Source organism: Papaver somniferum, chromosome 2 (assembly GCF_003573695.1).
Source record: "Papaver somniferum cultivar HN1 chromosome 2, ASM357369v1, whole genome shotgun sequence".
In the NCBI taxonomy this organism is placed as follows: Eukaryota; Viridiplantae; Streptophyta; class Magnoliopsida; order Ranunculales; family Papaveraceae; genus Papaver; species Papaver somniferum.
In genome coordinates, this window is record NC_039359.1 from 156,831,447 (window position 1) to 156,846,686 (window position 15,240).

General features: G+C 36.7%; 1 protein-coding gene across 1 annotated transcript; it reads left to right on the forward strand.

The window, feature by feature from the left end:
• The first annotated feature begins 1,125 nt into the window (after nucleotides 1-1,125).
• LOC113349534 (protein HOTHEAD-like) lies at nucleotides 1,126-5,864 on the forward strand. The gene is made up of 6 exons (XM_026593506.1): nucleotides 1,126-1,469; nucleotides 2,315-2,723; nucleotides 4,052-4,362; nucleotides 4,448-4,833; nucleotides 4,922-5,490; nucleotides 5,619-5,864. Exons 1-6 carry the CDS (start codon nucleotides 1,385-1,387, stop codon nucleotides 5,674-5,676), a joined length of 1,818 nt encoding a protein of 605 aa, XP_026449291.1. The 5' UTR covers nucleotides 1,126-1,384; the 3' UTR covers nucleotides 5,677-5,864.
• Nucleotides 5,865-15,240: the final 9,376 nt, after the last annotated feature.

A 15,240-nucleotide genomic window follows, 5' to 3' on the forward strand; every position in this document is an offset into this window, starting at 1 on the left:
AGAATCAAAACATCAATTGAAATGCTTAAATGCTTAAACAAGTATTTGTTTTGTTTCGTTTTGCATGATTAGATAAACATCATTTTCATGAAATTAATGTATTTATTCACAGCCCATCGTCCCATGCTAGATTCGATTTGACATTTTGGGAAATTAACACAATATTTGTTTTGTTTCAAAGTCATGATGCATACCTTTTTGTTAAATTTGGCAACAAAGTAGTACGCACTAGACACTACGTGCATTACGTAGATGCAAGTATGCAACTCCACTTGTGCTTCTTCTATGTGATAACTGTTGTTGTTTACACTTGGTGAGCGATATAAGGCTCTTTCACATCACATATGGTCATCTGGAATTAGGACATGACATAATTCACAAAGCCAACAGATTTATTCGGTGAACATTAAGTTTCATGGGCACACGTATATCAAAACCGGCCTTGTTTAAAATCTCTGAGAGAGACATCCCAACTCACATCAACACTAACTAAAACACCTAACACACCGAATGTGGCACCAACCCTTCAGAACCTTAAACCACCTCTCCGTTGAAACCACCGGCCGAGCCAAGATTCTCAGTAAAAAGGGGCAGAAAATACCTGGTCTTTAATAGAGTTTTAGAGCCAATTGGCAAAAATGGGCAGCTGATCTCGTATTTATTAGTTGGCTCAGCTCCTGATTGATTTAAAAAAATACATACTACCATACCATAGTCATTATTAGGTCTCAAGGCAGTGAGTCACTGACTTGAGAATATTTAAAAATTTACTACCTGTATAGGTACTGCTAGCTAGGTTATATCTTATCTTTTTTACTCTGGCTAGCTACTACATATTGCTGTACCATAGAGGGTCATCGTATGCATTTTTATTAAATGTTAACTCTTAACTGGCATGACAAGCTGGATATAGATGGTAGAGAGAAAAGTGTTGAATGAAAATACACTCACTAGAAAGAAAGAAAAGAAGTGGTTTGTAGAGAGTAGAGAGCACCGTTTCCTAAGTCCAACTGCCTGCATTCATTTCAGCCATTAATGCATATTCAAGTTCTTTCTCTCCTTTTTCATTTTTTTGAATTTTTTTTTGTTGTATAGTTGTACTTGTCCTTCCTATGTGTTATTGAAATTAATTATAGTAAGAATTCAGCTCATCAAAATTCACGTTCATGAAGTCCTCTGCTATATATTAATGTCCACACACCACACACTTTTACATAATTTCTTTCAACAACACCCAACCAGTGAGAGACAACACACTACTGCAGCAGTAGTAGTGGTGGTAGTAGTGAGAAAATTCTAGAGAGACAGACAGATAGAGAGAGAGGAAGAAGATCAACAACTCTCTCTTGGGAATTTCTTCTCTCTGACTAATCTTCTTTTTCTAATGGATTTTGCTGTGAGGGTCGTTGTAGTAAGGCTTTCCATCTTCTTTGCTCTACTCTCTTTCAACTTTCTCTCTGGATCTCAAGGTCTTGCTCTCTCCCTCTCCCTCTAATTATCTCTCTCTATCTCTCTCTATCTCTCTTTCAATCTCTTGCTGGTTCTAGTTTCTAGTAATTAAGCTTGCTCTTCTTCGCTTATTTAGATTTCTATACGTTAATTAATTAATTAGTTACAGTCATTTCTACTATATACTATATCGAGCAAAAAAGAAATTTCTACTATATACTATTTGGAAAGAATGGAGTGTTAGAGAAGATTTTTCTATCAACCCAAGTCTTTAAATCCAAATTCCATTTCAAAATTGAGCTATAAGAGAGTTGATTTAGATCATTAGTTTTTTTTCTTTTTTGAAAAATTATTTTTCTTGCAATTTAAAAATTTGAAATTCCCTAAAGAAAATACCCCCATAAGAACAAATCTCTTCTTAATTACATTCAAATACAATGACTTAATTTATTTGAATTTGGCTTGCTAGTTTTACCTTTTTTCTGTAATTTGTATGGTTTACTGGTGGATTTGTATATCCCAACCATCCCTTTCTGTTCATCATTTAGTTTCAACAAGTTTTTCTTTAGTCCAACATAGTAACATGGTACTAAGGTGGTTGGTCTCTGGTCTCTTCCGAAGTCTTCGTGTTGATTACTTTCGGTGATTGAAATTAATAAGAAAAAAAACAGTCTCTAGTGTATATAGACTCTCTACCAAAATTCAAGAGTAGCTTATCTATTAATAGTTTTTAAGTAAATCTGTTTATTTTGTTTTTTTAACTACATTCTGACTATTTCTAGAATAATATCTCACAACAGTAATAAATTGGTATTCTGCTCTCAGAGAAAAAAAAAATACTAATATTTTTGTACATGTACTGCAGGAATTGAAGAAGAAGTTCACTCACCCTACAGATACCCATTTATCCAAAAAGCAAGTTCATTCTCATCCCCTTCCCCATCATCTTCATCGTCGTCTTCGCAATCATCGACATCGAACGGTGTAGATAAAACGTATGATTATATAATCATAGGAGGTGGAACAGCTGGTTGTCCCTTAGCAGCAACCTTGTCTCAGAATTTCAGTGTTCTTTTATTAGAAAGAGGAGGTGTACCGTTCAGAAATTATAATGTTTCCTACATGCAAAACTTCCATTTAGCATTGGCAGACACTTCACCAACATCTGCATCTCAAGCTTTTATGTCAACTGATGGAGTTTTTAATGCAAGAGCTAGGGTCTTGGGTGGAGGCACTTGTATCAATGCTGGATTTTATACTAGAGCTAGTTCAAGGTACTAGAATCACTTCATTTCATTACCAATTTTCATTTACTTATCAATTTTGCCACCTTAAGTAGCTACTCGAATATTTTACAAGCAATGTCTGGTACAGAGCAGCCCAAACAATTTTCTCCAAAATTCATAGATATGCATTCAAGTCCCATAAAAGTGATGGGAACTACCAACTTTGAGTTTTGCAGAGCCACTAGAGTTGCTAATTGGTGGGAAACACAACATTATTTAGTAATCATGCATATGCTTTAGATTTGATAGATGTGTATCCATTCATACTCACAAATTAAGGTATGGCTGCCCTTAGCCTATAAGACAACCATTTTCATCTCCATGAGTCCATGACTATAAATGCTCTCTCCCATTTCTCTACCTGTCTCTCTTGTTGATTAGATAAGGAGAAGTGGTCCATTTAGGTTCTGGTTCTCTTGTTCTTGGTTCTTGATTTCACTATAAATGCATTTTGCTATAAATGGTGTCTTCATAACAATGGCCCATCTCTGGTTCTGGTTCTCTCTCAAGTCATGTCAATTTTATCTACTGTATATTTCAATACAATCTAGAGTTAGACTCAGTAATTACCAATTTAGATAAATTTTCCACTAGATCATTTGATTGTTTTTTCTATTTAGCTTTGTCAATTATAAGAGTGGAATAGTTATAAATTTATAAGTCGTTGGTTGTTGATATCTATCGAGTCGAAATTCATCGGCGTCTTAATTGCAGATAAAAGAAGTTATTAAGTGGTTAGATATGTTTTGCTTTTTCTTCAACTAAAAATTACTATTTGGTGTGTGATGTTCAATGAAAAATGTAGTAATATCAGTGGGACCTAAATCAAAATGTATATGTTATGTCACATGGAATTTAATGGTTTGTGATAATAATAATATTGGCATCTTGGGAGAGTTAATGATTTTTGCTGAAAATTTCTAGATTTAGGAGAACCTTTAGCCTGAAGAGAGAAAATATGAACTTTCATGGTTGGCTTTTTTCTAGCCAAACTTTATGATCCAGTCTGTGTGTTGTTTCAACTCCATTTTAACCACCTTATGTTGTTGCACTACACCATCTCTTTGGTAACAACATTCTGGCTGGCCTAAATGGTCCTACATCAACTTTGATTTAAATAGTGTTCTGATGAGAAGTCTTATCTTGCAAAGAATGCACATTTCTTGATAGGACCAGCCATTCAACCCACATATTCCTTCCATTTGTGAATGAATTTTTCACACGTTTTCAGTTTTGCTGTCAATCTGTCATGTCATGGGATAATTTATTTATTTTCTATATCATTTGAAGTTTGACGATGATGGATGTACATGCAGTGAAATAAAGCAACTAGGATGGGATAGGGAATTGGTGGAGGAGTCATACCCATGGGTGGAGAAGCAAATCGTTCGCTGGCCAAAACTTGCACCATGGCAACAGGCAGTAAGGGATGGTCTGATAGATATTGGAATGACCCCCTATAACGGATACTCGTATGAGCATATTCAAGGAACTAAAGTTGGAGGTACAATCTTCGATGCGAAGGGTCACCGTAGTACAGCTGCAGAATTGCTTGCTACTGGAAACCCCAAAAATCTCCAGGTCTTGATATATGCAACTGTGCAGAAAATAATGTTTGACAAAACAGGTAATATCTTGTGCTGCTCAATAGTTTTTCAATACAAAATCGCAACTAAACCGATTAATATGAATTTGCATTCTGATGAATTCAGGGAAGCAACCGAAGGCCGTAGGAGTGTTGTTCAAGGATGAGAAAGGGAAGGTGCACAAAGCCTTTCTTAAGAAGAGAGCATCAAGTGAAGTTTTGTTGTCCTCAGGTGCAATGGGTAGCCCTCAAATGATGTTGCTAAGTGGTATAGGACCCAAACGAGACCTAAAGAAGTTTAATATACCAGTAGCACACGATAACGTTCACGTTGGTAAAGGTATGTCAGATAATCCAATGACCGGCCTTTTTGTACCAACAAAGAAGCCAGTTGAGCAGTCTTTGATTCAAACTGTCGGTATCACAAGGAGGGGCTTCTATATTGAGGCTAGTAGCGGATACGGTGAGAAACCGAATAGCATCCACAGACACCATGGACTCATGTCAGCTGAGGTTAGTAAACTTTCTGGTATTCCATTGAGTTATGTGTATCATGCTGGTTCTTAAATAACATTCTAACTGCCATGATTTTTTGTAACAGATTGGGCAGTTATCCACCATTCCTCCAAAGCAGAGGACTTCGCAAGCGATTCAATCATTCATTTCGAAGAAGAAAGACCTACCGCATGAATATTTCCAAGGAGGATTTATGTTATCAAAACTATCAAGACCCTTGTCGAAAGGACAGCTGAATTTGGTCAATACAAATGTTGATGACAACCCCAGTGTCACATTCAACTACTTCTCACATCCGCGCGACACAAAAGCTTGTGTTAATGCTGTGCGTACAATGCAAAAGATCGTAAAGTCAAAGAACTTTGTAAAGATGGCAAATGATGATAAGTTGACACTGGCGATGCTGCGTAATATGAGTGTGGATGCTAGTATGAACCTTATACCCAGACATGCCAATACATCAACTTCATTAGCACAGTTTTGCAAGGACACTGTTATAACAATATGGCATTATCATGGTGGATGTCAAGTAGGGAAAGTTGTGGATTCTGATTATAAGGTGATGGGTGTCAATGGCCTGCGTGTGATTGATGGCTCTACTTTCCTTTTTTCACCTGGTACAAATCCTCAAGCTACTGTTATGATGATGGGCAGGTATGTATATCATTTCCTGGTGTCACTCCATTTTAACTGCATGCCGTGTCATACCGACACCGACAAACTTTACAGAAATACTCATTTTTGTTTACTCCTGACTGAATTACATTCTTTGTGATGTGCAGATATATGGGAGTGAAGATATTAAGAGCAAGACTAGGAAGAGCAGGTGCTGGTGTATAAATAAATTTAACTCTCTAAATTGCATTGCCGTGGAAGTGTCGCAGAATTTGATTATTCTTATTCTTCTATATATCTATTTCAGATATAAATTAATTATTGTTATATATAATTAGCAAAGAGGAAGAAAAAAAAATGGAACAGGGATATATTCCATTAATATATTGCTCGAGTTCTAACTTACTGGTTCATTTCTCTTTCCATTTTCCCCTTTTTATAATATAAATGTGTGTCACAGACGTTGGATTTGTTCCGGTGATAGTTTTGGATCTAAAGCACTGGAAAAACATTAGAGTACAGAGAATGAAAAGGGTTCTGCTGAATGTCATGGACTGTAGGCTCTAGCCGTGACCTTCACAAAAAAAAAAAGAAAAAAAAATAGGTGGATCTTATATCTATTTCCGCAATGTTTTTATCACTTTCAGCCTTAAATTTTTTTCACTCAAGGATACTGGGTAATTCCTTACGGTGCTAGAGACTGTGATCTCATTTCACAATCCAAAACCACCATCAGAATTCACCACTCACATTTGTTACACGCTATGGCACATATGGGTTCACAGAAGAAAAAAACAACATATTTTCGACTAGTGACTACCTATGGGCTGAACTACATCAACCACTATTAGCTCCGGGCTTCTCCCTAACAGTTCACAACAACAACCATTTTGTTGAAACCTGTTTTGAGCCATATTGATTATTTTTAGGCATACTAAATGATGATGCCATCTAAGGTATGCTTATAAAGGGCGTGTTAAAACTTTGGTAAATTCCTTTCTTCATTTTATTCATAGTAGTTCTATAGATATTTATACATGACCGATAACTTGAGACTCAAAACTTTCCTAAGACACGGATTTGAGACTTTCCTTATAAGTCTCAAAATCATGACTTACATGGACAATCATTTCCTAGTATATGACCACACTTTCCTAAAATATCACTTACCTTATCAGTCTCACATTAATGACTTACATGGACAATACTTTCCATAGACTGACCACTACTGTCTTGGAAAGTATTACACTTTCCTTAATACCCCCCCCTCAAGACGGAGCATGCAGGTCACAAATGCCCATCTTGGACAAAAGACCTTGAAACTGAACTCGTCCTAATGATTTGGTGAAGATATCCGCCAACTGCAACCCCGTAGGCGTATAAGAGGGAGAAATAATTTTCTGTACTATCGCATCCCTAATGAGATGACAATCCACTTCTATATGTTTAGTTCTTTCGTGAAAAACGGGATTCTGAGCAATATACAATGCCGACTGACTATCACAAAGAAGACTCATTCCCTGTGTATGACAAACTCCCAAATCACCTAGTAATTGCTTCAACCACTTCAATTCACAAGTAGCTGCAGCCATAGATCTGTATTCTGCTTCAGCTGAACTCCGAGAAACTGTGTACTGCTTTTTGGTCTTCCAAGACACTGGTGAATCTCCAAGAAGCACAAACCATCCTGTCAACGATCGTCTAGTCAAAGGACACTTGCCCAATCTGAATCACACCAGCCTTTTAAACTTAGACTACTATCAGAGCGCAACAAAATTCCTTGCCCAGGATTCTTTTTCAAATATCTAACTACCCGAAGTGCAGCTTCCCAATGTTCTTGTCTTGGATGCTGCATAAACTGTGACAAAATATGCACAGAATAAGCTAGATCTGGTCTAGTCACAGCCAGATAAATCAATCTTCCAATCAGTCGTCGATACCTTTCTGCATCAATCAGCAACGGCCCTGTTCCAAAGCTAGACGATGATTAGTTTCCATTGGAAACTCTGCTGGTTTTGCTCCCAATAACCCCGTCTCCATAATAATGTCCAATGCATATTTCCGTTGACAAACATAAATGCCTTGCTTACTGCGAGCTATCTCCAAGCCCAGAAAATATTTTAATTTTCCCAAATCTTTCATCTTGAAACACTGTCCCAAATATGTTTTAAATTTATTTAGCTCCACTATATTATCTCCTGCAACAATCAAATCATCCACATACACCAAAACATTAAGCTGCATCTTTCCTTTGATCATAGTGAAGAGAGAATAGTCTGAATAAGATTGCCGAAAACCATAATTCTTCAAAGCTGTTGATAGTTTTGCGAACCAACAACGTGGAGCCTGTTTCAAACCATACAATGATTTCTTCATTCTACATACCATATTAGGATTACCTCTCGCAAATCCAGGTGGTATTTTCATATACACCTCTTCCTCCAAATCTCCATGTAGAAATGCATTGTGCACATCCATCTGATGTACTTCCCAATTTTTAACAGCTGCAACAGCTAGAAAAGTGCGCACTGTTGTCATTTTTGCTACAGGTGCAAAGGTCTCTTTGTAATCTAAGCCTTCCACCTGATGATTTCCAAAGATCACCAATCTTGCTTTTAAACGAACCAAATTCCCATTTTCATCATACTTTTCTGTATATATCCATTTACTTCCTAGTGCTCTCTTGCCCTCCGGTAATTCTTGCAAAACCCAGGTATCTTGTTCTTCTAGTGCTCGTATTTCTTCCTCCATGGCTTTCCTCCATCCTGGATGTTTCATTGCTTCTTTAAAGTTGCGAGGTGCAGAACTCGCAGTTATAGCTGCAAGAAATTTCTTATACGGTCTAGAAAATTTATCACAACTAACATAATATGTCAAAGGATACGGTGTACCTGAGGAGGATGATTGTGATGAATGAAGATGAGATGGACTTTTCTCGAGTGGTGTGCGTCACAAATCCCTTAAGCCTACTCGATGGAATTTTCGTACGCTTTCCTTTACCCATATCACCTTCTACTGCAACATCATTGCCCGGACTCATAATGTCAGATATCTCTTGAACTGCTACACGTTCTTCTTCCGTTGCAGTCACATCTTGAACTGCTACACCTTCTCCTTGTGTCACAGTTACGCCCGGTATGCCTACAGCGTCTCCTGCTGTCGCAGTTACGCCTGGTACTGCCACACTTTCTCCTGTTGTCGCTGTTACGTCTTCATCATCACTCCAGTCAAACGCTGGATTCAGCTGATCAGTCTCAGCTGATACACCAGTCACCTCGGTCTCAAAATCATGACCAGGCTGAACACTCTCGTTGCGAGTCGAAACTGTTGGCTGCTGCAACACAGATGTTTCATTCTTATATGGGAAACTATTCTCACAAAACTGGACGTCTCTTGACACAAGAAATTTTCTTTCATCCAAGTCATATACTTGCCATGCCTTTTTACCAAACGGATATCCAAGAAAAACACACCTCCTTCCTCTACTTGCAAATTTATCACCTTTATTACTTTGATCATGCACATAACACAGGCATCCAAACACTTTCAACTGATTATACGGAGGTTGCTTTCCAAACAATATTTCATACGGCGTTTTATTTTCCAGATTAGGTGTAGGAGTACGATTAATCAAATACGCAGCTGTCAATGCGCATTCTCCCCAAAACCGTATTGGCAAGTTGGCTTGAAATCCCAAAGCCCTTGCCACATTCAATATATGTTGATGCTTTCTCTCCACTCTTCCATTTTGTTGCGGAGTGCCTACACACGATGTTTCAAAAACTATCCCATTAGTCTTAAAATATCCACGTAATGAATTAAACTCGGTACCATTATCACTTCTAACAACTTTGATATCTTTATCAAATTGTCGTTTCACAAGAGCAATGAAATCAAGAAACGTTCGTTCAACTGCCGTTTTATTTGGAAGTAAATGAATCCACACACCTCTTGAAAAATCATCTACTATTGTTAAAAAATATTGTGCTCCACAAGACGATGTAGCCCTATAAGGACCCCATAAATCTATATGAATCAACTCAAAAATACAACTGGATTTACTTAGACTACTAGTAAAGCTACTCCTATGTTGTTTCGCTCTTGGGAAAATATCACAAACTTCATTATGCTTCTTCAATCTACTCACACCCGGCAACCTTTGCAATACTTTTTCTGATGGATGTCCCATTCGTCGATGCCACAGCTCGTATGATTCTCCACTGACTGCCATAACTTCAACTCGAGGCACACCACAGAAAATATACAGTCCACCTTGTCGTTCAACCATTCCAATCACCTTCCTCGTCAACCGGTCCTGTATAAGACATAAATTTTTAGTACATTGTACCGTACACATTAATTCATCAATAAGTTGTGTGACTGAAATTAGGTTACAAGTTATTTGAGGCACATAAAGCACATTATTAAGTCTCAAACCGCCCTGCAGAATAATAGTCCCTATTTTCTCAGATTGTGCATATTTTCCATCTGGGAGTCCAACAGTACACTCCACAATATCTTTCACATCAATCATGTCATCTCTTCTACACGTGACATGATTTGTAGCTCCTGTGTCAATAATCCAATTCGGTTTAGTTTGCTTACCTTGAAGTTGGGACGTATTTTTCTTTGCATTCAAAAACTCAAGCACCTGTCTGAGTTGTGTTGCGGTTACTCCCATCAAATCTGAGCCGTCTGAGGAATATGGACCATTTGACTGCTTTGTCTCTGATATATTTAGATTATGTGCTCGAACCTGATTGCCCGTTCCTTGTCCTCTACCACCTCTTCCATTCGCAAATCCTAGGTGATATACTGGATTCTTCTTTTGCGTATCATAATATATATTCTTGTCTTTGCTTGATTCTCCATCTCCACCCATTCTCAACGATTTTTTTTTTTTTTCAGTTTTCAACCGGCTCGTGATGCCATGTTAAAACTTTGGTAAATTCCTTTCTTCATTTTATTCATAGTAGTTCTATAGATATTTATACATGACCGATAACTTGAGACTCAAAACTTTCCTAAGACACGGATTTGAGACTTTCCTTATAAGTCTCAAAATCATGACTTACATGGACAATCCTTTCCTAGTATATGACCACACTTTCCTAAAATATCACTTACCTTATCAGTCTCACATTAATGACTTACATGGACAATACTTTCCATAGACTGACCACTACGGTCTTGGAAAGTATTACACTTTCCTTAATAGGGCGTCCTAGCCTTGATGAAATTACTAGGTTATCTTTCAACTAAATTAAAAACCTAAACTAAAACTAATCAAAATCAGTTCAATCTTTCTTCTTCTCATCTCCCGCAGCCGAACTATTCCCTACATAAACGTTCCTACAAACCCATCTTGTTTTTCATTGTTTTTACATCGTTTGATCGATGAAATAGGATTTCTTAGATGAAATTAGAAGGGGGTTCGGCTGAGATATTAGTGTCGAACCTAGCTTTGTTCTTCATTTTTTGTTTTTCAGAAGATCAGTTCGGCTGATCTGGCAATATCAATTTTAAGCCGAACATAAGCTATAGTTTAGGGAAACATTATGTTCGGCTAATTCGATTTTTCTAGGTTTTCAGCCGAACCTTTGACTTGGCTAAGTTATTGAATTCATTGAAGCTCGGATGATTCGACTTCGCTATGTGTTCAGCCGAACCTTCTGATAACTTCAGTTTTTTTTGAAAGTTGAACTACAAGGTTCGGCTGAACATAAGTTAGCCGAACATTTCTCTGAAACTCGCCATTTTCATTAAACCAGGAGGTTCGGCTTAAATCTATGGTAATACGAATCAGTCGAACCACACATATATTTACAAAATCCTAAGGTTCGGTTGTAGACTAGGAGCCGAACTGTTCTTCGCGCCAAGTTCTTCTTCCAAAATAGCAGTCGAACCTAATATTGAATTTCGAAAATTTTTGTAAACGTTCAATTTTTTTGAAGATTAGAAGCTAAAAAAAAAAATACTTCTTCAACATTTAGAATCACCCATTTTGAATCACAATAATCTCAAAAACCTAATTTTCCTTTTTTCTTCTTCCTCCTCTCAGAAAAATTGATTTATCTACTAATATAACATTAGCAACTTAACTTAATCAATGCATTAACATTACTAATTAATCAGAATCATTAACATTTGATTATTATCATTAAAACTAGTTAAATAAGGGTATACTTGTCATTATTAAAAATGGGTGGATAAGGGGTGATGGTCTTTTTTATCTAGTGATCCTATTTTGTCACCATTTAGTATGCCTCAAAAAAAAAAACAGTATGCCTCAAAACAGGTTTCATTTTGTTACTCGCTATACTACTTCTGCTGGTTGGACTCCTCCACCACCAGGTATCCCTAAACTCAACTGTGATGGCGCGTCTAGAAATAACCAAGGCATGGCAGGAGCAGGAGCAGTGCTGCGCAATGAAGAAGGAGGGTTCTCTCATCTCTGTGATATAGCATAACCACTAGATTATACTTCAGCAGTTATGGCAGAAACGAGGGAATGCTAGTTGGGCTTCTCACTGCATTCATGATCATCAAATCAGATTCACTGTCACTTGTATGCTACCTCAGTACCTCACCACCAAGGGCCTATTTGCCTCGGCACATTGAACTTGAGAGCCCATACACTTTATTTTTCGTCTATTAGTGCCCCGTAGTGCAGTCCAGACAAGAAAATATGTCCTCAATAGCACGTACGCTACTCTTCTCATCATATTAATCAGATTATGTAGGTTAAAGTTGTACGCATATGGTCAAGTTACATCTAGTATATTCAATTGGACCAACGAAATGTAGTTTAGACGAGGCACCATGGTGATCAACACAAACTGATAACCGTAGCGAGAATATGCACCCATGCCCATGCTTTAATCATTTCATTTTAGGAATAAATGAAAATATGTACCTTTTTTAGTAAATTTTTTTGTAATGCAGGAGAGTAAATAGTAAATGAGTTAATGTTCTCTAAGTTTTCACGAGAGAGAAAATTACCATAAGTCGCATAATTTGGGACAACTAAATTGAGCCCTTGTTTCAGATTGTTTTTGCTCAATCTTGTTTTTAGTAAAAAGTATGAGAGCGTGCAGTTTTTTTTATACTAAGACTGGGTCTTATGGGCATGCCCAAGCCCTTCCCAAGCCAAAAAAGCGTGGCCAAAAGGGGTCATTCCCGCAAGGGTTCCCTAGTGTGCGGGAATCCCAGCGGAAAGATTCCGGAAACGGCTAATGGTTAGCCGTTTCCAAAAAGCATAAAACGGTCATTCATTAACCGTTCTTTTGAATAATAACACTGAACCATTGTCCGTTCTTATGGAACGACTAACCATCAACCGTTTTTTCTTTCTTAGAACGGTTGATGGCTAGCCGTTCATTGATCTTTTTTCGTTTACACTCATTTGCAGTTTACGTTTTTTTTTACGATTAAGAGTATTTACGCTAGACGGGTGGATTATTGCTCAGGTTAAATGGTGTATTTTGTTTGTAGAATATGGTTGTTGTAGTATACACATGGAGTTGCTAAGTCGTATTTAGTTTGTAGAATATGTAACTATAAGTGACAAAGATGTGTAAACAATCTTATTTTATTTTGGTACTTAAACTATGTAGTACATTAAATGAAAATTACTGGAAATTAAACCTAACTCACTGTCGCAGGTATCGCGGCTTCACTTAGTCGGTGCAACAACCCTTTAAACCGTTAGGCGTCCCTAACTGCCGAGTTTAGTCTCGGGAGGGTTTGCTATAGATGTACCCACAGAATATATAGTGTTGGCGCAACCGAACTAATCTTCGTCATCATCTTCACCCTCTTCACGGCATAATATATCGGGATCGTATTCTTCAGGCAACCTCTTCTTCAGGATTAAATAACATTCGTATAATTGGAATGCTTTACCGGTTGCAGCTTCGTAATTATGTTTCGAATGAAGTTCCTATATTATACAACCAAATATTAAAATTGTGTTATTAAAACTATGTTATGAAAATTTAAGATGTTAGTCCAAAATTAGTACACTTACACATTCGTTCATTGTCTATCCAGAAGGCATGTTTCTTAAAAGTGGAACCAAAAAACTTAGGTGCAGCTTAACCTTTCTCTTAATATTTGGAACCCGGTTTTGTAAAACTCTGGATGTTCTCTGGTGTGGGTTTCTGTTCCTAACCGTCAAATGTAGAACCACAAGCTCCCATAAGTTGACCCCTGAAACAATATTTCTTGTTTCTCCTTCAGCGACAAAGACATTAATCCAAGATTGGATGATAGTTGCATCTTCAAGAGGGGTGAATCTGGCGACCATGACTACTAAAATAATAAAAGGAGGTACTGAGAATTGAAGAGAAGATATATCTAGAATAAATAAGATGTTAATAATTTGGTTGTGTTGTTATGGTATAGAGAAACATTATTTATAGTACATTGCCTGTCTTTTTGGTATCTCAATTTTCAAATCTTACTACTGTTATTGGGGTCTAGTGTGGTCACTTTGTTTACTGATGCATGTATGTCGGGTCGAGTTTTCTTATCACCAGTTGTCGGTTTAGTCATATCACTCATAAATTTATAAAACTATTTGTGAATCTGTAAGTGAGTTTTCTTATCACCAGTTGTCGGTTTTGTTGGTTCACTCATTAATTTATTAAATATTCGGAAATTGAGTTGACGGATCAATGTAATTTTCATCTTTCGACATATCAACTCACATCAATTATATTTCGACTTATTTGTTCTTGATTTTATTTTCATTCACTTTTATACGTGTCCATCTAGTATTCTAGTCAAGTGCAACTTGATCTTTGTCATAATGTATTTGGATTTTTTGAATCTTCAGTATGTTTTGTCGTGACCTATTTGGTCGACTACTTTTCCAAATAAAGACATGTACTTGTCTTAAGACTCATCAGATCACAAATAGTATGGTAACATTTTTTACTTTTCTATAAAATTCCCTAAATTGGATCACAAATACCATACCTCATTCCATATGCAAGTTTTGTAAGTAAAAATTCTAGTAAGTTTTGTAAGAAAATATTCGTGATGAGGTTTAGTAATGAAGAAGATGTCGGTGTTGTGGAAGCATGGATTTTAGAAACTAATCGATCCACAATCCCTGAAGAAGTCAATGAATCAACCGAATTTTGGAACCGCGTTTTCCAAAATTTTGAAGATATTACCGGAAACAACAATAGAAGAACAAAGAAGTCAGTAACAAACAGATTCAACCTAATTAATACTGAAATCCAAACCTTTGTTACTATTCTGTTTGATATCAACTTGAAGCATGCATCATTGTCATACGAAGTTCGAGTAAGGATATAATAAAAACTAGTTAACAAGTTGATTAACTATGTACTCTAATGTCAAATGTTTTATGTTAAGTTATCATGTTAATGTTTTCTTTTTCTTTTTCAGAAAATGAAAGCTCAGATCGAGTACCGTGAAAACAAGAAGAAACCTTTTAAATTTGATGCATTGTATGAGCAATTGAAAGATGTTGTACCTTGTTATAATCTTGAATGAATATATCAGTGTGAACATGTTTTTTAATAAGCAGAATAGTCTTAAATTCAAAAATCAAATGGATACAATAAGATTAAAGTTAACAAACACTCTAATTAAGTAAAAGCATCTCGAAATTAAAATCACAACTAATTAACAACACCACTAATTAACTAATAACCTGGACAACTAAATAACCATTAAACAAGACAACTAATAACGAAGAAAATCAACTAACCATATGCTCGAATTTTAATAGTGGTAAATAGGTTTACGTTCACT